This window comes from Heteronotia binoei, chromosome 3 (genome assembly GCF_032191835.1).
Source record: "Heteronotia binoei isolate CCM8104 ecotype False Entrance Well chromosome 3, APGP_CSIRO_Hbin_v1, whole genome shotgun sequence".
Lineage (NCBI taxonomy): Eukaryota > Metazoa > Chordata > Lepidosauria > Squamata > Gekkonidae > Heteronotia > Heteronotia binoei.
Window position 1 is genome coordinate 193,426,909 of NC_083225.1, and position 27,957 is coordinate 193,454,865.

At 50.9% G+C, this 27,957-nt stretch overlaps 1 protein-coding gene and 1 non-coding gene across 2 annotated transcripts in view; one reads left to right on the forward strand and one right to left on the reverse strand.

The window, feature by feature from the left end:
• Positions 1-27,957, reverse strand: part of LOC132569171 (solute carrier organic anion transporter family member 2B1-like) — a 97,043-nt gene that overhangs the window by 12,386 nt on the left and 56,700 nt on the right. Inside the window, exons 10-12 of the mRNA XM_060235360.1 lie at positions 13,646-13,790; positions 8,975-9,144; positions 3,981-4,045 (exon numbers count right to left, since the gene is read on the reverse strand). Of these exons, the coding sequence (XP_060091343.1) occupies positions 3,981-4,045; positions 8,975-9,144; positions 13,646-13,790 (380 nt within the window). The remainder of the gene's footprint in view (positions 1-3,980; positions 4,046-8,974; positions 9,145-13,645; positions 13,791-27,957) is intronic.
• TRNAT-GGU (transfer RNA threonine (anticodon GGU)) lies at positions 19,958-20,029 on the forward strand. Its single transcript has one exon. It is a non-coding gene; the product is annotated as a tRNA-Thr (tRNA).

Here is a 27,957-nt window from a genome sequence, read left to right on the forward strand (position 1 = left end):
AAATACTTCAAGACTTGTCGGGACTTGTCTAAAGGCCACGAGACTTTGGAACCGTGCGAATGAATATGAGTAGGATATGAACTTTGTGGGTTTAACGCAATGGCAAAGGCGAGGAGGTAGTGAGTACCTCCTTTATTAAGTACGCAGAGCAAAAGAGAGGAAGCTGTGTACAAAACGAGAAAACCAAAAAAACCAAACAGCAATATTACGGGCAAATTAAACAAATTAAACAAAGATAATCACAACTTTATAAATGTACCGTTATCACCCCCCCCCCCTCAAGGCATACAAATTCATATATTCGAAATGTGCAAACTTGCTTTCGTGACTTTATAAAACTAGACGCGTCGAGTAAGCCGCTCAAGGCGGAAATCAAAGTCCATTTTAAATGTCCAAAAGTCCACTGTGTTCTTGAGGATTTCTAAAGGACATCAATCCCTTCTTCTTGCACCAGTGGAACAGAAGTAAGAACCCCGTTAATTAAAATTCCGGTGACGGGGCCGCAAGCTGGAACCGGCTGTTTCACCGTCGAGCTTTGTCGGACATATGAGACGGGGCATAAACTATTTTGAGTACCACTCTAAGCCTGCGAAGTCATGAAGCTGGCTCTCCGGAGTTCTGTTCCACTGGTGCTGCAAGAAGAAGGAATTGATGTCCTTTAGAAATCCATAAGAACGCAGTGGACTTTTGAACATTTGAAATGGACTTTGATTTCCGCCTTGAGCGGCTTACTCGACGGGTCTAGTTTTATAAAGTCATGAAAGCAAGTTTGCACATTTCGAATATATGAATTTGTATGCCTAGCAAACACACCATTGGACTATTCAAACCAGCAGGGGCCTTGTGATTGGTGCGGGGCAGCATGGATTTGGATCCTTCTGCCCATTGTTCCCAAGTCGCCAAGCTTGGTCCTACAGGCTCCAATGAGCCAGGTAGGAACACCATTCAATATACTCACTTCAGTTCACATACACAACCACATATTAATATTGGTTATAAATATTTATTGAAATTGTACATCATACTGTTTGTTTGTTATTACTCTTTTCTGTCCTATTTCCGCGGACATCTTTTTTTTTTGGTTGCAGCTTGCTGGAGGGGCCTGGAAATCTCCCAGAATCATAACTCATCTGCAGCGGACAGAGATCACTAACTGCGGAGGAAATGACTGCTTGGAACGGGGGACTCTAGCCTCGCCACCCCCAGGTCCCGGCAGGGGGATCCCCCCACCTTTGCAGACTCCTAAGCCCTGCCCCAACAGCCATGATGTGTCTTTCCATCCCAGCAAGTTTAGACATTTGCAAACTTGCTTCTGTTTTGGAAGGTGTGTGTGTGCCTTTAAATCTCAGTGGGACTAAAGCTGCGGGGGAGGGGGGAAGGCAGAAACATGTGCCTCTTCCCGCCGAGTGTGTGAGAGAGGAAGAGTGAAAGCCCCGTCCTTCTGTTTGTTTTCCATTCCTTTCAGAAGTCATTCGCATAGTAAAAGGGACAGTAAAGAGTTAACAAGAGCCTGATTATACCGCCCCCCCTTGACCTCTCTCTCCCTAAATTGGTTGAAATGCAGCAGACTGCTACATCCAGCAACTTCCATGCATAAATTGCCCCAGTGAGGTCACAAAAGTGTGGGCTTCAAAACTGTTCATTTTGACTGCTTTGGGTGTTTGCTTTCATTTAGTGGAAGTGCAACTGCCGGGGAACCCTTTGAAGGCAAAAAAGAGGAGGAGGAAATGAAGGCTGTATTCGGGGGAACTGCAGTGCCATATTTTTATTATCTATCTGGAATGGGAAAGTTTCCTGGCTCCATCCGTAAAGTTCCCAAATATTTCCATGGCAACCCTAGTGGACTCAATGGCTTTACAGCCCACCAATGTCCTTCCCCTCCCCAAACCTTCCCCTCCTCAGGCTCCACCCCGCAGGTCTTCAAAATCTTCCCCACTTGGATTTGGCAGCCCTCAGATGGGTTTACGTTTTAAACCAGGGGTGGCTTAGGAGCCACATAAGGTTCTTTCATACATTGTGTGGCTCTCAAAGCTCCCACCGCCCCATCAGCTAGCTTGGAAACGGCATTGGCCTCTTTAAATCACTTCGCCAAGCCAGGCCAGCCAGCCGCTTGAAAAATGCATTTAAGGTTGCTTTCTTTCCACCTCTCCTTTCCCTCATCTATTTCCTTCCTTTCTCCCTTCCTTCAAGCCAGTTTGGTGTAGTGGCTAAGTGTGTGGACTTTTATCTGGGAGAACCGAGTTTGATTCCCCCACTCCTTCACTTGCAGCTGCTGGAATGGCCTTCGGTTAGCCAGAGCTCTCGCAGGAGTTGTCCTTGAAAGGGCAGCTCCTGTCAAAGCTCTCTCAGCTCCACACACCTCACAGGGTGTTTGTTGTGGGGGAGAAAGGGAAGGTGATTGTAAGAGAGCCCGTTTGGTGTAGTGGTTAAGTGTGTGGACTCTTATCTGGGAGAACGGGGTTTGATTCCCCACTCCTCCACTTGCAGCTGCTGGAATGGCCTTGGGTCAGCCACAGCTCTCTTATCCGGGAGAACAGGGTTTGATTCCCCACTCCTCCACTTGCAGCTGCTGGAATGGCCTTGGGTCAGCCATAGCTCTCTTCTCTGGGAGAACGGGGTTTGATTCCCCACTCCTCCACTTGCAGCTGCTGGAATGGCCTTGGGTCAGGCATACCTCTCTTATCTGGGAGAACTGGGTTTGATTCCCCACTCCTCCACTTGCAGCTGCTGGAATGGCCTTGGGTCAGCCACAGCTCTCTTATCTGGGAGAACTGGGTTTGATTCCCCACTCCTCCACTCGCAGCTGCTGGAATGGCCTTGGGTCAGCCAGAGCTCTCTTATCTGGGAGAACCGGGTTTGATTCCCCACTCCTCCACTCGCAGCTGCTGGAATGGCCTTGGGTCAGCCAGAGCTCTCTTATCTGGGAGAACCGGGTTTGATTCCCCACTCCTCCACTCGCAGCTGCTGGAATGGCCTTGGGTCAGCCAGAGCTCTCTTATCTGGGAGAACCGGGTTCGATTCCCCACTCCTCCACTCGCAGCTGCTGGAATGGCCTTGGGTCAGCCAGAGCTCTCTTATCTGGGAGAACCGGGTTTGATTCCCCACTCCTCCACTTGCAGCTGCTGGAATGGCCTTGGGTCAGCCAGAGCTCTCTTATCTGGGAGAACTGGGTTTGATTCCCCACTCCTCCACTTGCAGCTGCTGGAATGGCCTTGGGTCAGCCAGAGCTCTCTTATCTGGGAGATCCGGGTTTGATTCCCCACTCCTCCACTTGCAGCTGCTGGAATGGCCTTGGGTTAGCCAGAGCTCTCTTATCTGGGAGAACCGGGCTTGATTCTCTACTCCTCCACTTGCACCTGCTGGAATGGCCTTGGGTCAGCCAGAGCTCTCTTATCTGGGAGAACCGGGTTTGATTCCCCACTCCTCCACTTGCTTCTGCTGGGATGGCCTTGGGTCAGCCAGAGCTCTCTTATCTGGGAGAACTGGGTTTGATTCCCCACTCCTCCACTTGCAGCTGCTGGAATGGCCTTGGGTCAGCCATAACTCTCTTATCTGGGAGAACCGGGTTTGATTCCCCACTCCTCCACTTGCACCTGCTGGAATGGTCTTGGTTCAGCCAGAGCTCTCTTATCTGGGAGAACCGGGTTTGATTCCCCACTCCTCCACTTGCAGCTGCTGGGATGGCCGTGGGTCAGCCATAGCTCTCATAGGAGTTGTCCTTGAAAGTGCAGCTTCTGGGAGAGCCCTCTCAGCCCCATCCACCTCACAGGGTGTGGGGGGGGAGGTAAAGGAGATTGTGACCGCTCTGAGACTGTGAGATTCAGAGTATAGAGCGGGATATAAATCCAATATCATCTTCTTCTTCTTTGTGACGCTCTCACCTTTTCTGCCCAGCTGGAGGGGAGGGAGGGGGGGCTTGAATCTTTTCCCTCAGGATGCTAGAATCAGCACCCGATTTTGGAAACGCGGATTCGACTTACCCCAAAGTCTTAGGAAGAGGTACTGGATCCCGATGGCAAAAGACTTGTCTTCGGCCTTAACATTCCTAAAAGCAAAGAGAAGCAAAGAAGGATTCATGAGAGCTGAACAGGTGGAAAGACGCAGGGCAGTGAGGACACAACGGGCATCTGGAAAAACCAAGCTATCAGCCTCTTTACACGAGGTCGACTTATTGGGATATACCTTGTTAAATATAGCACAGTTCTGCCCAGTCATCGAAAGCATAATACTGAGGGCAGGGACTAGATCTCCCAAGAGGAATATTGCAAACGGTGTGCTAAACCCGCTCTCAGTGAGTATAGCTATACATCCACAGTATTCCAATGTATTTCTCTTTTATAATAGTGTATCGGAATAATGTTTTATATTGACACACTCAAATAAGGGATATTGACTATTGATCTCATTACATATATGAACATATATATATATGAACATATGAAGCTGCCTTATACTGAATCAGACACTTGGTCCATCAAAGTCAGTATTGTCTTCTCAGACTGGCAGCGGTTCTCCAGGGTCTCAAGCTGAGGTTTTTCACGCCTACTTGCTGGACCCTTTTTAGTTGGAGATGCCGGGGATTGAACCTGGGACCTTCTGCTTACCAAGCAGATCCTCTAGCGCTGAGCAACAGCCCCATTCATGGCTCTCTGGGGTCTCCAGCTGAGGTTTTTCACACCTATTTGCCAGGACCCTTTTTAGTTGGAGATGCCGGGGATTGAACCTAGGACCTTCTGCTTCCCAAGCAGATGCTCTACCACTGAGCCACAGCCCCATTCATGGCTCTCCAGGGTCTCAAGCTGAGGTTGTTCATGCCTACTTGCCTGGACCCTTTTTAGTTGGAGATGCCGGGGATTGAAGACCTGGGACCTTCTGCTTACCAAGCAGATGCTCTACCACTGAGCCACAGCCCCATTCATGGCTCTCCAGGGTCTCCAGCTGAGGTTACTCACACCTCTTGCCTGCACCCTTTTTAGTTGGAGATCCTGGGGATTGAACCTGGGACCTTCTGCTTCCCAAGCAGATGTTCTACCACTGAGCCACAGCCCCATTCATGGCTCTCCAGGGTCTCCAGCTGAGGTTTTTCACACCTACTTGCCTGGACCCTTTTTAGTTGGAGATGCTGGGGATTGAACCTGGGACCTTCTGCTTCCCAAGCAGATGCTCTACCACTGAGCCACCGTCCCTCATTATACTTAACCCATTTTCATTTTGGGTGTTCTTTTTTGCTAATGGCAAACTAGAATGATGTTTATAATGTATAGATTGATGCTGATAAGTACATTAGGTGGACTACGACTAGGAATACACGTCCTTTTGTGGTTTACCTAACTTTGCAGAAACACCGACTGGCGGGAAACTTTATTACCTTTTACGGCTATCCAGACCAAATGGCCAAGCCACACTGCCTCACCATGTGACCACGGTTCTCTTAATCCCCGAACTGCACGTATTTCAGCCCACAGTACCTGACCTGCTCGTCTGGCGAAGCGTGCTTAGAGAGCGCACGAAAGCTGACGTTCTGAATAAAACTTAGTTGGTCTTAAAGGGGCCGCTGGACTCCTGCTTTGTTCAGCGGCCTCAGACCAACCCAGCAGTGCCCGCTTGGATCTATTGCAAACAATGATTCGAGCAAATTGTTGATTCAAGCAGATCCAACCGGCTCACCTTTAAGTTGCAGTCGAAAGGAGAGGGACGAACCTAATCTAAAGGGTGCTTTCCTTCTCACAGATGGCTAGCTTGTCCAGCGTCGTGTGTGGGGGAGGATGAGGGTCTTGTCTCTACAAGAGAGACCTGCAGAGACCTGTGTCTCCACGGAAGGCCATGTACAGGAGGGAGAGGACAAAGCTAACACCTTTACGCACTTAGAGTGATGTAGCGCCCCCCAGTGTCCAGGCATGCTGAGTCGCTCCCTGCAAGAGAGACCTCGAGAGATCTGTGTCTCCATAGAAGGCCATGTGTAGGAGGGAGAGGACGAAGGAGAGAGGAGGGGCCAGAAGACAGCTCCCAGGTTCAGACGAAGAGAAGCATCCCATTCAAGGAGAGAGCACCTATACGCACTTAGAGTGATGTAGCGCCCCCCAGTGTCCAGGCATGCTGAGTCGCTCACTACAAGAGAGACCTGCAGAGACCTGTGTCTCCACGGAAGGCCATGTGAAGGAGGGAGAGGACAAGCCTAACACCCGTACACACTTCGAGTGATGTAGCGCTCCCAAGTGTCCAGGCATGCTGAGTCGCTCACTGCAAGAGAGACCTGCAGAGATCTGTGTCTCCACGGAAGGCCATGTGCAGGAGGGAGAGGACAAAGCTAACACCTTTACGCACTTAGAGTGATGTAGCGCCCCCCAGTGTCCAGGCATGCTGAGTCGCTCCCTGCAAGAGAGACCTCGAGAGATCTGTGTCTCCACAGAAGGCCATGTGTAGGAGGGAGAGGACGAAGGGAGAGAGGAGGGGCCAGAAGACAGCTCCCAGGTTCAGACGAAGAGAAGCATCCCATTCAAGGAGATAGTACCTATACACACTTAGAGTGATGTAGCGCCCACCAGTGTCCAGGCATGCTGAGGCTCACTACAAGAGAGACCTGCAGAGACCTGTGTCTCCACGGAAGGCCATGTGAAGGAGGGAGAGGACAAGCCTAACACCCGTACACACTTAGAGTGATGTAGCACCCCTCAGTGTCCAGGCATGCTGAGTCGCTCACTGCAAGAGAGACCTGCAGAGATCTGTGTTTCCACGGAAGGCCATGTGCAGAAGGGAGAGGACAAAGCTAACACCTTTACGCACTTATAGTGATGTAGTGCCCCCCAGTGTCCAGGCATGCTGAGTCGCTCCCTGCAAGAGAGACCTGCGGAGATCTGTGTCTCCACAGAAGGCCATGTGTAGGAGGGAGAGGACAAAGGAGACAGGAGGGGCCAGAAGGCAGCTCCCAGGCTCAGACGAAGTGAAGCATCCCATTCAAGGAGATAGCACCTATACTCACCTATACACCTGCTAGCATGGCCTTGGGTCTGCCAGAGCTCTGGCAGAGGTTGTCCTTGAAAGGGCAGCTGCTGTAAGAGCCCTCTCCAGCCCCACCCACCTCACAGGGTGTCTTTTGTGGGGGAGGAAGGGAAAGGAGATTGTGAGCCGCTCTGAGACTCTTCGGAGTGGAGGGCGGGATATAAATCCAATATCTTCATCTACCTCACAGGGTGTCTGTTGTGGGGGAGGAAGGGAAAGGAGATTGTGAGCCGCTCTGAGACTCTTCGGAGTGCAGGGAGGGATATAAATCTAATATCTTCATCTTCCTCACAGGGTGTCTTTTGTGGGGGGGAGGAAGGAAAAGGAGATTGTGAGCCGCTCTGAGACTCTTCGGAGTGGAGGGCGGGATATAAATCCAATATCTTCATCTACCTCACAGGGTGTCTGTTGTGGGGGAGGAAGGTAAAGGAGATTGTGAGCCGCTCTGAGACTCTTCGGAGTGCAGGGAGGGATATAAATCTAATATCTTCATCTTCCTCACAGGGTGTCTTTTGTGGGGGGGAGGAAGGAAAAGGAGATTGTGAGCCGCTCTGAGACTCTTCGGAGTGGAGGGCGGGATATAAATCCAATATCTTCATCTACCTCACAGGGTGTCTGTTGTGGGGGAGGAAGGTAAAGGCGATTGTGAACCGCTCTGAGACTCTTCGGAGTGGAGGGCGGGATATAAATCCAATATCTTCATCTACCTCACAGGGTGTCTGTTGTGGGGGAGGAAGGTAAAGGAGATTATGAGCCGCTCTGAGACTCTTCGGAGTGGAGGGCGGGATATAAATCCAATATCTTCATCTACCTCACAGGATGTCTGTTGAGGGGGAGGAAGGGAAAGGAGATTGTGAGCCGCTCTGAGACTCTTCAGAGTGGAGGACAGGATATAAATCCAATATCTTCATCTACCTCACAGGGTGTCTGTTGTGGGGGAGGAAGGGAAAGGAGATTGTGAGCCGCTCTGAGACTCTTTGGAGTGGAGGGCGGGATATAAATCCAATATCTTCATCTACCTCACAGGGTGTCTGTTGTGGGGGAGGAAGGTAAAGGAGATTGTGAGCCGCTCTGAGACTCTTCGGAGTGGAGGGCGGGATATAAATCCAATATCTTCATCTACCTCACAGGATGTCTGTTGAGGGGGAGGAAGGGAAAGGAGATTGTGAGCCGCTCTGAGACTCTTCAGAGTGGAGGGCAGGATATAAATCCAATATCTTCATCTACCTCACAGGGTGTCTGTTTTGGGGGAGGAAGGGAAAGGAGATTGTGAGCTGCTCTGAGACTCTTCGGAGTGGAGGGCGGGATATAAATCCAATATCTTCATCTACCTCACAGGGTGTCTGTTGTGGGGGAGGAAGGTAAAGGAGATTGTGAGCCGCTCTGAGACTCTTCGGAGTGCAGGGCGGGGTATAAATCCAATATCTTCATCTACCTCACAGGGTGTCTGTTGTGGGGGAGGAAGGGAAAGGAGATTGTGAGCCGCTCTGAGACTCTTCGGAGTGGAGGGCGGGATATAAATCCAATATCTTCATCTACCTCACAGGGTGTCTGTTGTGGGGGAGGAAGGTAAAGGAGATTGTGAGCCGCTCTGAGACTCTTCGGAGTGCAGGGCGGGGTATAAATCCAATATCTTCATCTACCTCACAGGGTGTCTGTTGTGGGGGAGGAAGGGAAAGGAGATTGTGAGCCGCTCTGAGACTCTTTGGAGTGGAGGGCGGGATAGAAATCCAATATCTTCTTCTTCCATAAAGCATCCGTTCGTCAACGTCACCCCCTGCCCTACAAAGAACAGTAAGGGGGACGCAAATTGGGCATCTGAAGCCGGCCTCTCTTTCACGCCCCCTCCGGAATCCCCCTTGGGCCAACTCCGCACATTCCCCAAAACGCAGCCCCTCTCGGTCCCTCCGCAGAGAAAAAAACCCCAAAGTCTCCCCCAAGCTCCTAGGAGCTCTCGTCCCGCCTCTCCCGCTACCTGAGGATGCACATGAAGGTCGGCGTGAAGGCGAGGCTCGCCAAGAATCCAGCCAGGCAGCAGAACAACAGAAAAGGCATCAGGTGCGTGGAACAATCTCTGCTGCAGTTCCCCGGGACGGCAGACCCCAGGGCCGCTTTGACAACGATGCAGCTACATTTGGTGTAATTCTGTGGGGAGGGAGACAAGAGGTGAGGGACCGAGGGAGGGACAAACCCTAAGAACAGAAAGACTTTAAAAAAAAAAAAAGTACATTTAAAAATGCAAAGCAGAAGCAGGTTTATCGTATGGGGCCATGGGCCGTAATCGGTGTTCCCTCTAAGTGGAGTTGGTGTGAGCTTAGGCTTGCCAATCGCCAGGTCCCAGCGGGGGTTCTTCCACTTTCCCAGGCTCCTTCCCGCCCCCAGTCGGCTGGCCGGGAGGGGGGGGGAAGCCCCGCCCCCAAAGCCGCCATGTGATTTTTTTCCCTTCCGGAGGCTTCAGTCTCCGATTGAAAGGCTTCCTCTTGGGATGGGGTGTCTGTGTTACTTGGAAGGAGTTGGCAGCAACTCGTGAGTAGAGAGGCCAATCCCTCGCTTCAGAGTATCCAGAAAACAGGGGGGGAAGGGGGGAACGTCTGCTGAACACTTCATTATTCCCTATGTGGAGATTGATTCTCATAGGGTATAATGGGGAACATAAGAGAAGCCATATTAGATCAGGCCAATGGCCCATCCAGTCCAACACTCTGTCACACAGTGGCAATATCTATATCTATATATATCTATATCTATATATCTATATCTATCTATATCTATATCTATCTATATCTATATATCTATATCTATCTATCTATCTATCTATCTATCTATCTATCTATCTATCTATCTATCTATCTATCTATCTATCTATCTATCTATCTATACACACACACACACACACACACACATATATATATATATAATCACACACACACACACACTGTGGCTAATAGCCACTGATGGACCTCTGCTCCATATTTTTATCTAAACCCCTCCTGAAGGTGGCTATGCTTGTGGCCGCCACCACCTCCTGTGGCAATGAATTCCACATGTTAATCACCCTTTGGGTGAAGAAGTACTTCCTTTTATCCGTTTTAACCTGTCTGCTCAGCAATTTCATCGAATGCCCACGAGTTCTTGTATTGTGAGAAAGGGAGAAAAGTGAGAAAAGGGAATTGATCTGGAGGTTTCGGGGGCTCTGGGGGAGCTGTTTTTTGAGGTAGAGGCACCAAATTTTCAGTATAGTATCTAGTGCCTCTCCCCAAAGTACCCCCCCCAAGTTTCAAAATGATTGAACCAGGGGGTCCAATTCTATGAGCCCCAAAAGAAGGTGACCCTATCCTTCATTATTTCATATGGAAGGAAGATATTTAAAAAGGTGTGCTGTCCCTATAAATGTGATGGCCAGAACTCCCTTGGAGTTCAATTATGCTTGTTACACCCTTGTTCCTGGCTCCACCCCAATGTCTCCTGGTTCCACTCCCAAAGTTTCCTGGCTCCACCCCAGGAGGCTGAGAGAGAGGCTGGGTGAATGGACGTCAACGTGGCAGATGCTGTTCAATGTGGCCAAGTGCAAAGTAATGCACATTGGGGCCAAGAATCCCAGCTACAAATACAAGTTGATGGGGTGTGAACTGGCAGAGAATGACCAAGAGAGAGATCTTGGGGTCGTGGTAGATAACTCACCGAAAATGTCAAGACAGTGTGCGTTTGCAATAAAAAAGGCCAACGCCATGTTGGGAATTATTAGAAAGGGAATTGAAAACAAATCAGCCAGTATCATAATGCCCCTGTATAAATCGATGGTGCGGTCTCATTTGGAGTACTGTGTGCAGTTCTGGTCACCGCACTTCAAAAAGGATATTATAGCATTGGAGAAAGTCCAGAAAAGGGCAACTAGAATGATATGAAGCTGCCTTCTACTGAATCGGACCCTTGGTCCATCAAAGTCAGTATTGTCTACTCAGACTGGCAGTGGCTCTCCATGGTTTCAAGCTGGGGGTTTTCACACCTATTTGCCTGGACCCTTTTTAGTTGGAGATGCCGGGGATTGAGCCTGGGACCTTCTGCTTACCAAGCAGATGCTCTACCACTGAGCCACCGTCCCTCCCCGGCATTAAAGGTTTGGAACACTTTCCCTATGAAGAAAGGTTGAAACGCTTGGGGCTCTTTAGCTTGGAGAAACATCGTCTACGGTGTGACATGATAGAGGTTTACAAGATAATGCATGGGATGGATAAAGTAGAGAAAGTAGTACTTTTCTACCTTTCTCACAATACAAGAACTCGTGGGCATTCGATGAAATTGCTGAGCAGACAGGTTAAAACGGATAAAAGGAAATACTTCTTCAGCCAAAGGGTGATTAACATGTGGAATTCACTGCCACAGGAGGTGGTGGCGGCCACAAGCATAGCCACCTTCAAGAGGGGGTAAGATAAAAATATGGAACAGAGGTCCATCAGTGGCTATTAGCCACAGTGTGTATATGTGCATATATATATATATACACACACATACATACACATTTTTTTGGCCACTGTGTAACACAGAGTCACATAAGAACATAAGAGAAGCCATGTTGGATCAGACCAATGGCCCCACCAGTCCAACAGTCTGTGTCACATAAGAACATAAGAGAAGCCCTGTTGGATCAGGCCAGTGGCCCCTCCAGTCCAACACTCTGTGTCACATAAGAACATAAGAGAAGCCCTGTTGGATCAGGCCAATGGCCCCACCAGTCCAACACTCTGTGTCACATAAGAACATAAGAGAAGCCCTGTTGGATCAGGCCAGTGGCCCCTCCAGTCCAACACTCTGTGTCACATAAGAACATAAGAAAAGCCCTGTTGGATCAGGCCAATGGCCCCACCAGTCCAACAGTCTGTGTCACATAAGAACATAAGAGAAGCCCTGTTGGATCAGGCCAAGGGCCCATCCAGTCCAACACTCTGTGTCACACAAGAACATAAGAGAAGCCCTGTTGGATCAGGCCAGTGGCCCCTCCAGTCCAACACTCTGTGTCACATAAGAACATAAGAGAAGCCCTGTTGGATCAGGCCAATGGCCCCTCCAGTCCAACACTCTGTGTCACATAAGAACATAAGAGAAGCCCTGTTGGATCAGGCCAATGGCCCCTCCAGTCCAACACTCTGTGTCACATAAGAACATAAGAGAAACCCTATTGGATCAGGCCAATGGCCCCTCCAGTCCAACACTCTGTGTCACATAAGAACATAAGAGAAGCCTGTTGGATCAGGCCAATGGCCCATCCAGTCCAACACTCTGTGTCACACCGTGGCCAATATATGTGTGTGTGTGTATACACACACACACACACACACACATACACTGTGGCTAATAGCCACTGATGGACCTCTGCTCCATATTTTTGTCCAATCCCCTCTTGAAGCTGGCTATGCTTGCAGCAGCCACCACCTCCTGTGGCAGTGAATTCCACATGTTAATCATCCTTTGGGTGAAGAAGGACTTCCTTTTATCCATTTTAACCTGACTGCTCAGCAATTTCATTGAATGCCCACGAGTTCTCTTATTGTGAGAAAGGGAGAAAAGGACTTCTTTCTTTACTTTCTCCATCGCTTGCATTATGTTATAAACCTCTCTCATGTCACCCCGCAGTCGACGTTTCTCCAAGCTAAAGAGCCCCAAGCGTTTTAACCTTTCTTCATAGGGAAAGTGTTCCAACCCTTTAATCATTCTAGTTGCCCTTTTCTGGACTTTCCCCAATGCTATAATATCCTTTTGAGGTGCGGTGACCAGAATTGTGCACAGTATTCCATACTGGAAGTGACATCATCGGCCCACCGCTGTGCTTGGCCCCTCCTGTTTCAAAGGGAGCTGGAAAAAACCTCTTATCTGGGAGAACTGGGTTTGATTCCTCACTCCTCCACTTGCACCTGCTGGAATGGCCTTGGGTCAGCCAGAGCTCTGGCAGAGGTTGTCCTTGAAAGGGAAGCTGCTGTGAGAGCCCTCTCAGCCCCACCCACCTCACAGGGTGTCTGTTGTGGGCAGAGAAGATAAAGGAGACTGTGAGCCATTCTGAGTCTCTGATTCAGAGGGAAGGCCGGGATATAAATCTGCCATTCTTCTTCTTCTTCGAGAGAGCCAGTTTGGAGTAATGGTTAAGTGTGCGGACTCTTATCTGGGAGAACTGGGTTTGATTCCCCACTCCTCCACTTGCAACTTCTGGAATGGCCTTGGGTCAGCCGTAGCTCTAGCAGAGCTGTCCTTGAAAGGGCAGCTTCTGTCAGAGCTCTCTCAGCCCCACCCACCTCACAGGGTGTCTGTTGTGGGGAGAGAAGATAAAGGAGATTGTAAGCTGCTCTGAGTCTCTGATTCAGAGTGAAGGGCGGGGTATAAATGTACAGTCTTCTTCTTCTCTCAGCCCCACCTACCTCCCAGGGTGTCTGTTGTGGGAGAGGAAGGGAAAGGAGATTGTGAGCTGCTTTGACACTCTGAGATGCGGAGTGGAGGGTGGGATATAAATCCAGTGTCTTCTTCTTATTATTATTCACAATGAAATGTAAAGGTTTCAGAGCTCTCCTCCTGTGAGTTCCTGCCCAAAACGAGACCTGCCCACGGCTTTCCTTTTAGGGGTTTCCATCACACAGACTCACAAAGGCTTTCTACTCACCGAGACTACCCTAGTTCCCTCTTCATACTGTAGATCCGAGCAGCCAGCGTAACAAGGGGAGATGTATTCAATCTTATTCTGGCCACAGACAGGGTTGAAGGCGCTGGAAGAGCAGCTGCATCTCCGGTTGCAGTCGAAGACGAAGCTTCCCCCAGGGGCAGGTCTAGAAGAAAGGCGGAAGAATAATTTGTGCTGATCCGAAGGAGAGTTGCTTTAAAATCAAATTTGAACAAAATAGGAGCCAAGATCCACCTTTAAGACCGACCAAGTTTTATTCAGAATGTCAGCTTTCGTGTGCTCTCTAAGCACACTTCGTCAGACAAGGGGATCAGGTATTGTGGGCTGAAATACAAGCAGTTTGTTGATTAAGAGTGCAGGCAGATCACACGGTAAACCAGCGTGGCTTGGACATTTGGTCTGGATAGCCATAAAACTGGAGAGCCAGTCTGGTGTAGAGGTTAAGTGTGCGAACTCTTATCTGGGAGAACCGGGTTTGATTCCCCACTCCTCCACTTGCACCTGCTGGAATGGCCTTGGATCAGCCAGAGCTCTCTTATCTGGGAGAACCAGGTTTGATTCCCCACTCCTCCACTTGCAGCTGCTGGATTGGCCTTGGGTCAGCCATAGCTCTCTTATCTGGGAGAACCGGGTTTGATTCCCCACTCCTCCACTTGCAGGTGCTGGAATGGCCTTGGGTCAGCCGTAGCTCTCTTATCTGGGAGAACCGGGTTTGATTCCCCACTCCTCCACTTGCAGCTGCTGGAACGGCCATGGGTCAGCCTCTCTTATCTGGGAGAACCAGGTTTGATTCCCCCACTCCTCCACTTGCACCTGCTGGAATGGCCTTGGATCAGCCAGAGCTCTGGCAGAGGTTGTCCTTGAAAGGGCAGCTGCTGTGAGAGCCCTCTCAGCCCCACCCACATCACAGGGTGTCTGTTGTGGGGGAGGAAGGTAAAGGAGATTGTGAGCCGCTCTGAGACTCTTCGGAGTGGAGGGCGGGATATAAATCCAATATCTTCATCTACCTCACAGGGTGTCTGTTGTGGGGGAGGAAGAGAAAGGAGATTGTGAGTCGCTCTGAGACTCTTCAGAGTGGAGGGCGGGATATAAATCCAGTATCTTCATCTACCTCACAGGGTGTCTGTTGTGGGGGAGGAAGGGAAAGGAGATTGTGAGCCGCTCTGAGACTCTTCGGAGTGGAGGGCGGGATATAAATCCAATATCTTCATCTACCTCACAGGGTGTCAGTTGTGGGGGAGGAAGGGAAAGGAGCTTGTGAGCCGCTTTGAGACTCTTCAGAGTGGAGGGTGGGATATAAATCCAATATCTTCATCTACCTAACAGGGTGTCTGTTGTGGGGGAGGAAGGGAAAGGAGATTGTGAGCCGCTCTGAGACTCTTCGGAGTGGAGGGCGGGATATAAATCCAATATCTTCATCTACCTCACAGGGTGTCTGTTGTGGGGGAGGAAGGGAAAGGAGATTGTGAGCTGCTCTGAGACTCTTCGGAGTGGAGGGCGGGATATAAATCCAGTATCTTCATCTACCTCACAGGGTGTCTGTTGTGGGGGAGGAAGGGAAAGGAGATTGTGAGTCACTCTGAGACTCTTCGGAGTGGAGGGCGGGATATAAATCCAATATCTTCATCTACCTCACAGGGTGTCTGTTGTGGGGGAGGAAGGGAAAGGAGATTGTGAGCCGCTCTGAGACTCTTTGGGGTGGAGGGCGGGATATAAATCCAATATCTTCATCTACCTCACAGGGTGTCTGTTGTGGGGGAGGAAGGGAAAGGAGATTGTGAGTCGCTCTGAGACTCTTCAGAGTGGAGGGCGGGATATAAATCCAGTATCTTCTTCTTCTTCTTCTAAAAGGTAATAAAGTCCTCTGCCAATTGGTGTTTTTGTAAATCTAGGTGAATCACAAAAGGACGTGTATTTCCTAGTTGTAGTCCATCTAGTTGTAGTTGTAGTACCTAGTTGTAGGTGGACTACAACTAGGAAATACACATCCCTTTTGTGATTCACCTAGATTTACAGAAACACCAATTGGCAGAGGACTTTATTACCTTTTACGGCTATCCAGACCAAATGGCCAAGCCACACTGGTTTACCGTGTGATCTGTCTGCACACTTAATCAACAAACTGCTTGTTTTTCAGCCCACAATATCTGATCCCCTCATCTGACGAAGCGTGCTTAGAGAGCACACGAAAGCTGACCTTCTGAATAAAACTTGGTCGGTCTTAAAGGTGCAACTGGACTCCTGCTTTGTTCAAGAATTTCTAGGAGTGAGCCAAGTGGGCAACTGTGTTGGTCTGTGTGGAGAAATGCCATCTTAGTTCATGATGATGCTTGGTTGGGAGGGAACATGAAACTGCTAGGCAGGCTTTGCGGCCTAGTCTTCCCTTCACTCCCCCCTCCCTTCGGGAGTTAAACCATCAACTCTAGGGGGAAAGCCTCCTAGAGGGGCAGGAAGTTCTTTTGTTTTATTGGAGTGAGGCGGAAAAAGGTCAGTTCTCAGCTGGTGCTCAGGAAGCGAGGTTGCCAGCCTGTGGGCTCCTGCCTGTGGGACCCCAGGCAGTCATTCACAAGGTAGGGCAAGTTTACACCAGGGACGAGGGGATGCGTTTAAACCCACCTTTTATTTGTCCCTCTGGCTGCTGTTCAGGTGCTGTGCTAAACTTTTACATGTAACTGTTTTTGGTTTTGTTTTGTTTTTCTTTCTTTCTCTTCTTATTAAATATTTTTCTTGTTTTGAATGCTGGCAGTCAAACTTTGTACCACATAGATTCCGACCGCTTAGACCACGCTGCTTTATGAAGGGGGCCCCGGGGAAGGGGGAAGGCATGCAGTTGGATAAGGTGCCAGTCCTCCAGGGGTTCCCCGAAGAAGTGCTGTGGTCTCTGTGATACCCAAGTACAGGGTGGCAGAGGACCTTGAGGCCTGGCCTCAGAGCTGGAGAGGGGGATTGGGAGTCCTGTTCCTCTCAATCTGAACCCCTAGACTGAGCAGGTGGTGGCAGCGAGCCCAAGTGGCGGGAGGAGAAATAGCTCCCTCCATGAGTTGGCGACTCAATAGGGAGTTGACGGGACCGGGTCTGAAGGCAGAATCAGGCCGGTTCCGTCACAGTCTGAAGCAGTAAAACAAAGCAGGAATCAAGTCGCACCTTTGACGAAGTTTAATTGAGAACGTGAGTTTTCATGTGCTCTCTAAGCACACTTCATCAGACAAGGGGATCAAGTCTTGTGGGCTGAAATACAAGCCGCTTGTTGATTAAGTGTGCAGACTGATCACTTGGCCATTTGGTCCTTATGTGATACCAATTGGCAGAGGACTTTATTACCTTTTATAGCTATCCAGACCAAATGATCAAGCCACACCGTGTGATCAGCCTGCATCTTTAATCAACAAACTGCTTGTATTTCAGCCCACAATACCTGATCCCCTCGTCTGACGAAGCGTGCTTAGAAAGCACACAAAAGCTTACATTCTCAATGAAACTTGGTTAGTCTTAAAGGTGCAACTGGACTCCTGCTTTATTCAACAACTTCAGACCAACATGGTTGCCCGCTTAGATCTATCAAAGTTGAATGTCATCCTACTCTTTGTAGGCTATGTGGGAATTTATTTTGTACCCCCAACAGCAGAAGCTCAAAACCAAGCCCTGCAGTTACCAAAACAACCTGCAGTTATCAGAAGGCGAATACATACTCAATAATAAGTCTTAAGACCTCATAAGAACACTAAAGAAGCCCTATTGGATCAGGCCAGTGGCCCCTCCAGTCCAACATTCTGTGTCACATAAGAACATAAGAGAAGCCCTGTTGGATCAGGCCAGTGGCCCCTCCAGTCCAGCACTCTGTGTCACATAAGAACATAAGAGAAGCCATGCTGGGTCAGGCCAATGGCCCCTCCAGTCCAACACTCTGTGTCACATAAGAAAATAAGAGAAGGCCTGTTGGATCAGGCCAGTGGTCCCTCCAGTCCAACATTCTGTGTCACATAAGAGAAGCCCTGTTGATCAGGCCAGTGGCCCCTCCAGTCCAGCACTCTGTGTCACATAAGAACATAAGAGAAGCCCTGCTGGATCAGGCCAGTGGCCCCTCCAGTCCAACGCTCTGTGTCACATAAGAACATAAGAGAAGCCCTGTTGGATCAGGCCAATGGCCCCTCCAGTCCAACACTCTGTGTCACATAAGAACATAAGAGAAGGCCTGTTGGATCAGGCCAATGGCCCCTCCAGTCCAACATTCTGTGTCACATAAGAACATAAGAGAAGCCCTGTTGGATCAGGCCAATGGCTCATCCAGTCCAACACTCTGTGTCACATAAGAACATAAGAGAAGCCCTGTTGGATCAGGCCAATGGCCCCTCCAGTCCAACATTCTGTGTCACATAAGAACATAAGAGAAGCCCTGTTGGATCAGGCCAATGGCCCCTCCAGTCCAACATTCTGTGTCACATAAGAACATAAGAGAAGCCCTGTTGGATCAGGCCAATGGCCCCTCCAGTCCAACATTCTGTGTCACATAAGAACATAAGAGAAGCCCTGTTGGATCAGGCCAATGGCTCATCCAGTCCAACACTCTGTGTCACATAAGAACATAAGAGAAGCCCTGTTGGATCAGGCCAATGGCCCATCCAGTCCAACATTCTGTGTCACATAAGAACATAAGAGAAGCCCTGTTGGATCAGGCCAGTGGCCCCTCCAGTCCAGCACTCTGTGTCACATAAGAACATAAGAGAAGCCATGCTGGGTCAGGCCAATGGCCCATCCAGTCCAACACTCTGTGTCACATAAGAACATAAGAGAAGCCATGCTGGGTCAGGCCAATGGTCCATCCAGTCCAACAGTCTGGGTCACAGAGTGGCCAAAAAAATTATATATATATATATATATATATATATATATATATATATATATATATATATATATATATATATATATATATATATATATACACACACATATATATACACAATGACAGTGATGAGAGCAATATGGCTTAAGCTGTTGAAGAGCTTAGTGCTAAAGAGCTTTCCCCCCCCCCCCATTTCATAAGAGTATGGCTACTTTCAGAAAGAGTTCTTTTAGCCAATTTCATAAAGAGTATTGTTAAGATCACTTTGAAACACCCTCCAAAAAGCCAACAGAGCCCTGAGGGAGTTATCGCGGTTCCACAGGGATTGCAAGACTGAACTGTTTCGGATGCCATATGACATCTAATGGGATCCGACACGCTAGCATCTGCTTGGGAAGCAGAAGGTCCCAGGTTCAATCCCCGGCATCTCTAACTAAAAAGGGTCCAGGCAAGTAGGCATGAATAACCTCAGCTGGAGACCCTGGAGAGCCATGAATGGGGCTGTGGCTCAGTGGTAGAGAATCTGCTTGGTAAGCGGAAAGTCCCAGGTTCAATTAATGGCATCTCCAACCTAAAAGGGTCCATGCAAGTAGGCATGAAAAACCTCAGCTTGAGACCCTGGAGAGCCATTAATAGGGCTGTGGCTCTGTGGTAGAGAATCTGCTTGGTAAGCAGAAGGTCCCAGGTTCAATCCCCGGCATCTCCAACTAAAAAGGGTCCAGGCAAATAGGCGTGAAGAAACTCAGCTTGAGACCCTGGAGAGCCATGAATGGGGCTGTGGCTCAGTGGTAGAGCATCTACTTGGGAAGCAGAAGGTCCCAGGTTCAATCCCTGGCATCTCCAACTAAAAAGGGTCTGGGCAAGTAGGCGTGAAAAACCTCAGCTTGAGACCCTGGAGAGCCATGAATGGTGCTGTGGCTCAGTGGTAGAGCATCTGCTTGATAAGAAGAAGGTCCCAGGTTCAATCCCCGGCATCTCCAACTAAAAAGGGTCCATGCAAATAGGCGTGAAGAACCTCAGCTTGAGACCCTGGAGAGCCATGAATAGGGCTGTGGCTCAGTGGTAGAGCATCTGCTTGGTAAGCAGAAGGTCCCAGGTTCAATCTTTGGCATCTCCAACTAAAAAGGGTACACGCAAGTCGGCGTGAAGAACCTCAGCTGGAGACCCTGGTCAGCCACGAATGGGCCTGTGGCTCAGTGGTAGAGCATCTGCTTGGGAAGCAGAAGGTCCCAGGTTCAATCCCCGGCATCTCCACTAAAAAGGGTCCAGGCAAATAGGCATGAAGAACCTCAGCTGGAGACCCTGGAGAGCCATGAATGGGGCTGTGGCTCAGTGGTAGAGCATCTACTTGGGAAGCAGAAGTTCCCAGGTTCAATCCCTGGAATCTCCAACTAAAAATGGTCCAGGCAAATAGGCGTGAAGAAACTCAGTTGAGACCCTGGAGAGCCATGAATGGGGCTGTGGCTCAGTGGTAGAGCATCTGCTTGGTAAGCAGAAGGTCCCAGGTTCAATCCCTGGCATCTCCAACTAAAAAGGGTCAGGGCAAGTAGGCGTGAAAAACCTCAGCTTGAGACCCTGCAGAGCCATGAATGGTGCTGTGGCTCAGTGGTAGAGCATCTGCTTGATAAGCAGAAGGTCCCAGGTTCAATCCTCGGCATCTCCAACTAAAAAGGGTCCATGCAAATAGGCGTGAAGAACCTCAGCTTGAGACCCTGGAGAGCCATGAATAGGGCTGTGGCTCAGTGGTAGAGCATATGCTTGGTAAGCAGAAGGTCCCAGGTTCAATCCCCGGCATCTCCAACTAAAAAGGGTCCAGGCAAGTAGGCATGAATAACCTCAGCTGGAGACCCTGGAGAGCCACGAATGGGCCTGGGGCTCAGTGGTAGAGCATCTGCTTGGTAAGCAGAAGGCCCCAGGTTCAATCCCCGGCATCCCCAACTAAAAAGGGTCCAGGCAAGTAGGCATGAAGAACCTCAGCTGGAGACCCTGGAGAGCCATGAATGGGGCTGTGGCTCAGTGGTAGAGCATCTGCTTGGTAAGCAGAAGGTCCCAGGTTCAATCCCCGGCATCTCCAACTAAAAAGGGTGCAGGCAAATAGGCGTGAAGAAGCTCAGCTGGAGACCCTGGAGAGCCATGAATGGGGCTGTGGCTCAGTGGTAGAGCATCTGCTGGGTAACCAGAAGGTCCCAGGTTCAATCTCCGACATCTCCAACTGAAAAGGGTCCAGGCAAGTAGGCGTGAAGAACCTCAGCTGGAGACCCTGGAGAGCCATGAATGGGGCTGTGGCTCAGTGGTAGAGCATCTGCTTGGTAAGCAGAAGGTCCCAGGTTCAATCTCCGGCATCTTTCAACTGAAAAGGATCCAGGCAAGTAGGCGTGAAGAACCTCAACTGGAGACCCTGGAGAGCCATGAATGGGGCTGTGGCTCAGTGGTAGAGCATCTGCCAGCCATTCTCCCTCTGTCAAGCTGTTGCGGGGATAAAATGGGAAGCAGGGGAGGGCATAGAGGTCGCCCTGAGCTGCCCATGGATGTAAGACAGAAAGAAGAAGAAGAAGAAGAAGAAAGAAGAAGAAGAAGAAGAAGAAGAAGAAGAAGAAGAAGAAGAAGAAGAAGAAGAAGAAGAAGATGGTATTGGATGTATATCTCGCCTTCCACTCAATCTCAGAATGGCTCACAATCTCCTTTACCTTCCTCCCCCACAAAAGACACCCTGTGAGGTGGGTGGGGCTAAGACAGAAGAAGATGTTGGAGACCTCTACCAGAGGTCTCCCAGAAGCTGCCCTTTTAAGGACACGCTGTATGATACCCAAGGCCATCCCAGCAGCTGCAAGTGGAGAAGAAGAAGATATTGGATTTATATCCCACCCTCCACTCTGAATTTCAGAGTCCCAAAGCAGCTCACAATCTCCTTTTCCTTCCTGTCCTACAACACACACTGTGTGAGCAATGTTCCCTCTAAGTTGTGGACTCGTGTGAACAAAAATTCTACTTTGTGAGCTATTGGAGCTAAAGTTGTGAGCTACGGCATCAATTGCTCTGGGACCATTTTTCCTGAACTGAGACAAAAATGTGTGAGCCAGAGGCTAAAAAACAGAGCTACCTCACACTAACTCAGCCTAGAGGGAACACTGCCTGTGAGGTGGGTGGGGCTGAGAGAGCTCCCCCAAAAGGTTCCTTTTCAAGGGCAACTCCTATGAGAGCTCTGGCTGACCCAAGGCCATTCCAGCAGCTGCAAGTGGAGGAGTGGGGAATCAAACCCAGTTCTCCCAGATAACAGAGCTATGGCTGACCCAAGCCATGCTAGCAGGTGCAAGTGGAGGAGTGGGGAATCAAACCCGGTTCTCCCAGATAAGAGAGCTCTGGCTGACCCAAGGCCATTCCAGCAGGTGCAAGCGGAGGAGTGGGGAATCAAACCCGGTTCTCCCAGATAAGAGAGCTATGGATGACCCAAGGCCATGCTAGCAGGTGCAAGTGGAGGAGTGGGGAATCAAACCGGTTCTCCCAGATAAGAGAGCTATGGCTGACCCAAGGCCATTCCAGCAGCTGCAAGTGGAGGAATGGGGAATCAAATCCGGTTCTTCCAGATAAGAGAGCTATGGCTGACCCAAAGCCATGCTAGCAGGTGCAAGTGGAGGAGTGGGGAATGAAACCGGTTCTTCCAGATAAGAGAGCTATGGCTAAGCCAAGGCCATTCCAGCAGCTGCAAGTGGAGGAGTGGGGAATCAAATCCGGTTCTCCCAGATAAGAGAGCTCTGGCTGACCCAAGGCCCATTCCAGCAGGTGCAAGTGGAGGAGTGGGGAATCAAATCCGGTTCTCCCAGATAAGAGAGCTCTGGTTGACCCAAGCCCCATCACAGCAGGTGCAAGTGGAGGAGTGGGGAATCAAATCCGGTTCTCCCAGATAAGAGAGCTCTGGCTGACCCAAGGCCATTCCAGCAGCTGCAAGTGGAGGAGTGGGGAATCAAACCCGGTGCTCCCAGATAAGAGAGCTCTGGCTGACCCACGCCAATTCTAGCAGCTGCAAGTGGAGGAGTGGGGAATCAAACCTGCTTCTCCCAGAGAAGAGAGCTCTGGCTGACCCAGGCCATTCCAGCAGTTGCAAGTGGAGGAGTGGGGAATCAAACCCGGTTCTCCCAGATAAGAGAGCTCTGGCTGTCCCAAGGCCATTCCAGCAGCTGCAAGTGGAGGAGTGGGGAATCAAACCTGGTTCTCCCAGATAAGAGAGCTCTGGCTGATCCAAGGCCATTCCAGCAGCTGCAAGTGGAGGAGTGGGGAATCCAACCCGCTTCTCCCAGATAAGAGAGCTCTGGCTGACCCAGGCCATTCCAGCAGTTGCAAGTGGAGGAGTGGGGAATCAAACCCGGTTCTCCCAGATAAGAGAGCTCTGGCTGTCCCAAGGCCATTCCAGCAGCTGCAAGTGGAGGAGTGGGGAATCAAACCTGGTTCTCCCAGATAAGAGAGCTCTGGCTGACCCACAGCCATTCCAGCAGCTGCAAGTGGAGGAGGGGGGAATCAAACCCTGTTCTCCCAGATAAGAGAGCTCTGGCTGACCCAAGGCCATTCCAGCAGCTGCAAGTGGAGGAGTGGGGAATCAAACCCGGTTCTCCCAGATAAGAGAGCTCTGGCTGACCCAAGGCCATTCCAGCAGCTGCAAGTGGAGGAGTAGGGAATCAAACCTGATTCTCCCAGATAAGAGTCCACACACTTAACCTCTACAGAGCAGAAGTTCTTCCTGCAATGTCTGGACAGGGGCACATGCATGGCCCAGAGCTCACCTACCTTCTGGAAGAGTCGAGGCCAGCCACCGGGTGGGTTGAGCAGCCCAGGAAGAGGAGGGGGAAGCTGAAGAAGAGGCAAAGGCTCATGCTGCCGATGCACAGGAGGCTGCTCTGCTGCAAGGTCAACTGGAACTTCTTTATGATGACGCCACCAAGCAGGATTCCCAGGGTGACCATGGGGAGGAAGCTGGAACCTGTGGGAGGGAAGAACCAGTAGATCACGGAAGAACCTACTGGATCAGACCATCAGAGGAGCCCTGCTGGATTAGACTGCTGAGGGTCAATCTAGTCCAGCATCCTGTCTCAAACAGTGGCCACCTAGTTCCTCTGGAGGGCCCACAACAGGGCAAACAGGCTAAGGCCTTCCCCTGAGAAGAACCTCAGAAGAGCCCTGCTGGATCAGACCAATGAGGATCCATCTGGTCCAGCCTCCTGCCTCACACAGTGGCCAACCAGTTCCTTTGGAGGGCCCACAACGGAGCAGACAGGCTGACACTTTCCCCTGAGAAGAACATCAGAAAACGCTTGCTGGATCGGAGCAGTGAAGCTCCATCTAGTCCAGCTTCCTGTCTCACACAGTGGCCAAACAGTTCTATTGGAGGGCCAACAACAGGGCAGAGAGGCCGAGGCGTTCCCCTGAGAAGAACATCAGAAATGCCCTGCTGGATCAGACCAGTGAGGGTCCATCCAGTCCAGCCTCCTCTCTCACACAGTGGCCAACCAGTTTCTTTGGAGGGCCAACAACAGGGCAGAGAGGCCGAGGCCTTCCCCTGAGGAGAACCTCAGAAGAGCCCTGCTGGATCAGACCAGGGAGCGACCATCTAGTGCAGCTTCCTGTCTCACACAGGGGCCCGCCAGTTCCTCTGAAGGGCCAACAACAGGGCAGAGATGCCGAGGCCTTCCCCTGAGAAGAACCTCAGAAGAGCCCTGCTGGATCAGACCAGGGAGGGTCCACCCAGTCCAGCCTCCTCTCTCACACAGTGGCCAACCAGTTTCTTTGGAGGGCCAACAACAGGGCAGAGAGGCCAAGGCCTTCCCCTGAGGAGAACCTCAGAAGAGCCCTGCTGGATCAGACCAGGGAGCGACCATCTAGTGCAGCTTCCTGTCTCATGCAGTGGCCTGCCAGTTCCTCTGGAGGGTCAAATGAACAGGGCAGAGAGGCCAAGGCCTTTCCCTGAGAAGAACCTTAGCCCTGCTGGGTCAGATTAGTGAGGGTCCATCTAGTCCAGTCTCCTGTCTCACACAGTGGCCAGCCAGTTCCTCTGAAGGGCCAACAACAGGGCAGAGAGGCCGAGGCCTTCCCCTGAGAAGAAGATCAGAAGAGCCCTGCTGGATCAGACCAGGGAGGGTCCATCTAGTCCAGCCTCCTGTCTCACACAGGGGCCAGCCAGTTTCTCTGGAGGGCCAACAACAGGGCAGAGAGGCTGAGGCCTTCCCCTGAGGAGAACATCAGAAGAGCCTTGCTGGGTCAGACCAGTGAGGGTCCATCTAGTCCAGTCTCCTGTTTCAAACAGTGGCCAGCCAGCTCCTCTGAAGGGCCAACACCAGGGCAGAAAGGCCGAGGCCTTCTGCTGAGAAGAACCTCAGAAGAGCCCTGCTGGATCGGACCAGGGAGGGTCCATCTAGTGCAGCTTCCTTTCTCACACAGGGGCCAGCCAGTTCCTCTGAAGGGCCAACAACAGGCAGAGAGGCTGAGGCCTTCCCCTGAGAAGAACCTCAGAAGAGTCCTGCTGGATCAGACCAGGGAGGGTCCATCTAGTCCAGCTTCCTGTCTCACCTAGTGGCCAACCAGTTCCTCTGGAGGGCCAACCACAGGGCAGAGAGGCTGAGGCCTTCCCCTGAGAAGAACCTCAGAAGAGCCCTGCTGGATCAGACCAGAGAGGGTCCATCTAGTGCAGCTTCCTGTCTCACACAGGGGCCAGCCAGTTCCTCTGAAGGGCCAACAACAGGGCAGAGAGGCTGAGGCCTTCCCCTGAGAAGAACCTCAGAAGAGCCCTGCTGGATCAGACCAGGGAGGGTCCATCTAGTCCAGCCTCCTGTCTCACACAGGGGCCAGCCAGTTTCTCTGGAGGGCCAACAACAGGGCAGAGAGGCTGAGGCCTTCCCCTGAGAAGAAGATCAGAAGAGCCCTGCTGGATCAGACCAGGGAGGGTCCATCTAGTCCAGCCTCCTGTCTCACACAGGGGCCAGCCAGTTTCTCTGGAGGGCCAACAACAGGGCAGAGAGGCTGAGGCCTTCCCCTGAGAAGAACCTCAGAAGAGCCCTGCTGGATCAGACCGGGGAGGGTCCATGTAGTCCAGCCTCCTGTCTCACACAGTGGCCAGCCAGTTCCTCTGGAGGGCCAACGACAGGGCGGAGAGGCTGAGGCCTTCCCCTGAGAAGAACCTCAGAAGAGCCCTGCTGTATCAGACCAGGGAGGCTGCATCTAGTCCAGCCTCCTGTCTCACACAGTGGCTAGCCAGTTCCTCTGGAGGGCCAACAGCAGGGCAGAGAGGCGAAGGCCTTCCCCTGAGAAGAACCTCAGAAGATCCCTGCTGGATCAGACCAGGGAGGGTCCATGTAGTCCAGCCTCCTGTCTCACACAGTGGCCAGCCAGTTTCTCTGGAGGGCCAACGACAGGGCGGAGAGGCTGAGGCCTTCCCCTGAGAAGAACCTCAGAAGAGCCCTGCTGGATCAGACCAGGGAGGGTCCATCTAGTCCAGCCTCCTGTCTCACACAGTGGCCAACCAGTTCCTCTTGAGAGCCAACTACAGGGCGGAGAGGCTGAGGCCTTTCCCTGAGAAGAACCTCAGAAGAGCCCTGCTGGATCAGACCAGGGAGGGTCCATCTAGTCCAGCCTCCTGTCTCACACAGTGGCCAACCAGTTCCTCTTGAGAGCCAACTACAGGGCGGAGAGGCTGAGGCCTTTCCCTGAGAAGAACCTCAGAAGAGCCCTGCTGGATCAGACCAGGGAGGGTCCATCTAGTCCAGCCTCCTGTCTCACGCAGTGGCCAGCCAGTTTCTCTGGAGGGCCAACGACAGGGCGGAGAGGCTGAGGCCTTCCCCTGAGAAGAAGCTCAGAAGAGCCCTGCTGGATCAGAGCAGGGAGGGTCCATCTAGTCCAGCCAACGACAGGGCAGAGAGGCTGAGGCCTTCCTCTGGTAAGAACTGGTAAGATCTGGAAATTATCCGATAGATGCAGGGAAGTGATGCCCACGCCCACCCACGCTGACATACCTGCGATGATTATGGCGTCCGATGCCACGAGAGTAAACTGAGCCTCCAAGAATTTGGCCAGGAAGTTGGCTAGGATGATAACCATGGCGACGTAATTGATGATGGTCAACATCGCCATGATGAGAAAGGGGTTCTTGAAATTCCTGGTGAGGACGTTCGGGAACACTGCAGCGGGACAGAGAAAAATGCGAGCAAACCGCAGCCTTTCGCCTTGCACGAAACAGCGATAACAGGAATCACGGGTTAAAGGTCGACGTTTCACTTCGCATGACAGTGCCTCGGGTGGTCCTGCGAAACTCCGTGCTGGTGTACCGTCTGTATCGAGGTCCGATCTATTATTAAACCAGGGGCTGATAGCATTTTATAGGGTGGATCTCGGGGAAGTGGAGAGGGGAGGCCAAACTACGGCTCAGGAGCCACATTGGTGTAGAGGTTAAGTGTGCGGACTCATAATAATAATAATAATAATAATAATAATAATAATAATAATAATAATAATAATAATAATAATAATAAATTTTATTTGTATCCCGCCCTCCCCGCCTAGGCGGCTCAGGGCGGCTAGCAACATGTTATACATACAATAATAAGTAAAAACAGCCAGTTTCCTTATCACTACCCTTCCAGGAAGCCCCACCAAACAATGGGCACATCCCCAAACCAATTGCCCTTTCATCACACCCCCTCCAGCCTAGAAATAGCAGCTCTCCAGCAGCCCTGGCCCCACTCAATGCACAGCAGCCAAGAAGGTCAGAGCGCCTGCTCCGGCTGCAACGCCACTGAGGATGTTCTCCGCAGCCGAGAACGAAACGTCTGGAAGGAAAACTTTCTCCAGTAGAACACGGCACTTGAGCCCGAAAGATTCTACAAACCCTAATGATGTTACCAGCCGTGAAAACCTGAAATCTTTAATAAGTAAAAACTTTAAGTTTAACATAAAACTTTAAACATTATCAAAACCAGTTAATATATTTAAAATTCATAATTCAAGTTAATCTGGCAGCAATGGTGGCATTCTGACGCTGGTTCTGCCAGTTTAAAATAATTCCATGCTAATGTAGGTCCTTAGAACCGGACCGTGCTGGCGGGTCCTTAGTTCACAACGATTCAGCAGTCGGTTCCGCAGGGCCCGCACCTCCTCCGGAAGCTGATTCCATAGGGCAGGGGCCGCAACTGAAAAGGCCCGTGCTCTGGTATTCTGGAGCTTGACCTCTCTCGGCCCAGGGATAGTCATTTTATTTTTTCCGACTGACCTCAGTGCCCTCTGGGGTTCATATGGGGAGAGACGGTCCCTCAGGTAGGCTGGTCCTCGGCCATACAAGGCTTTAAAGGTAATGACCAACACGTTGTACTGGACTCGGTATGTAATTGGCAGCCAGTGCAGTCCACGGAGCCCCGGCCGTATGTGCTCCCATTTCGGGAGCCCCAATAATAGCCTGGCCACCGCATTCTGCACCAGC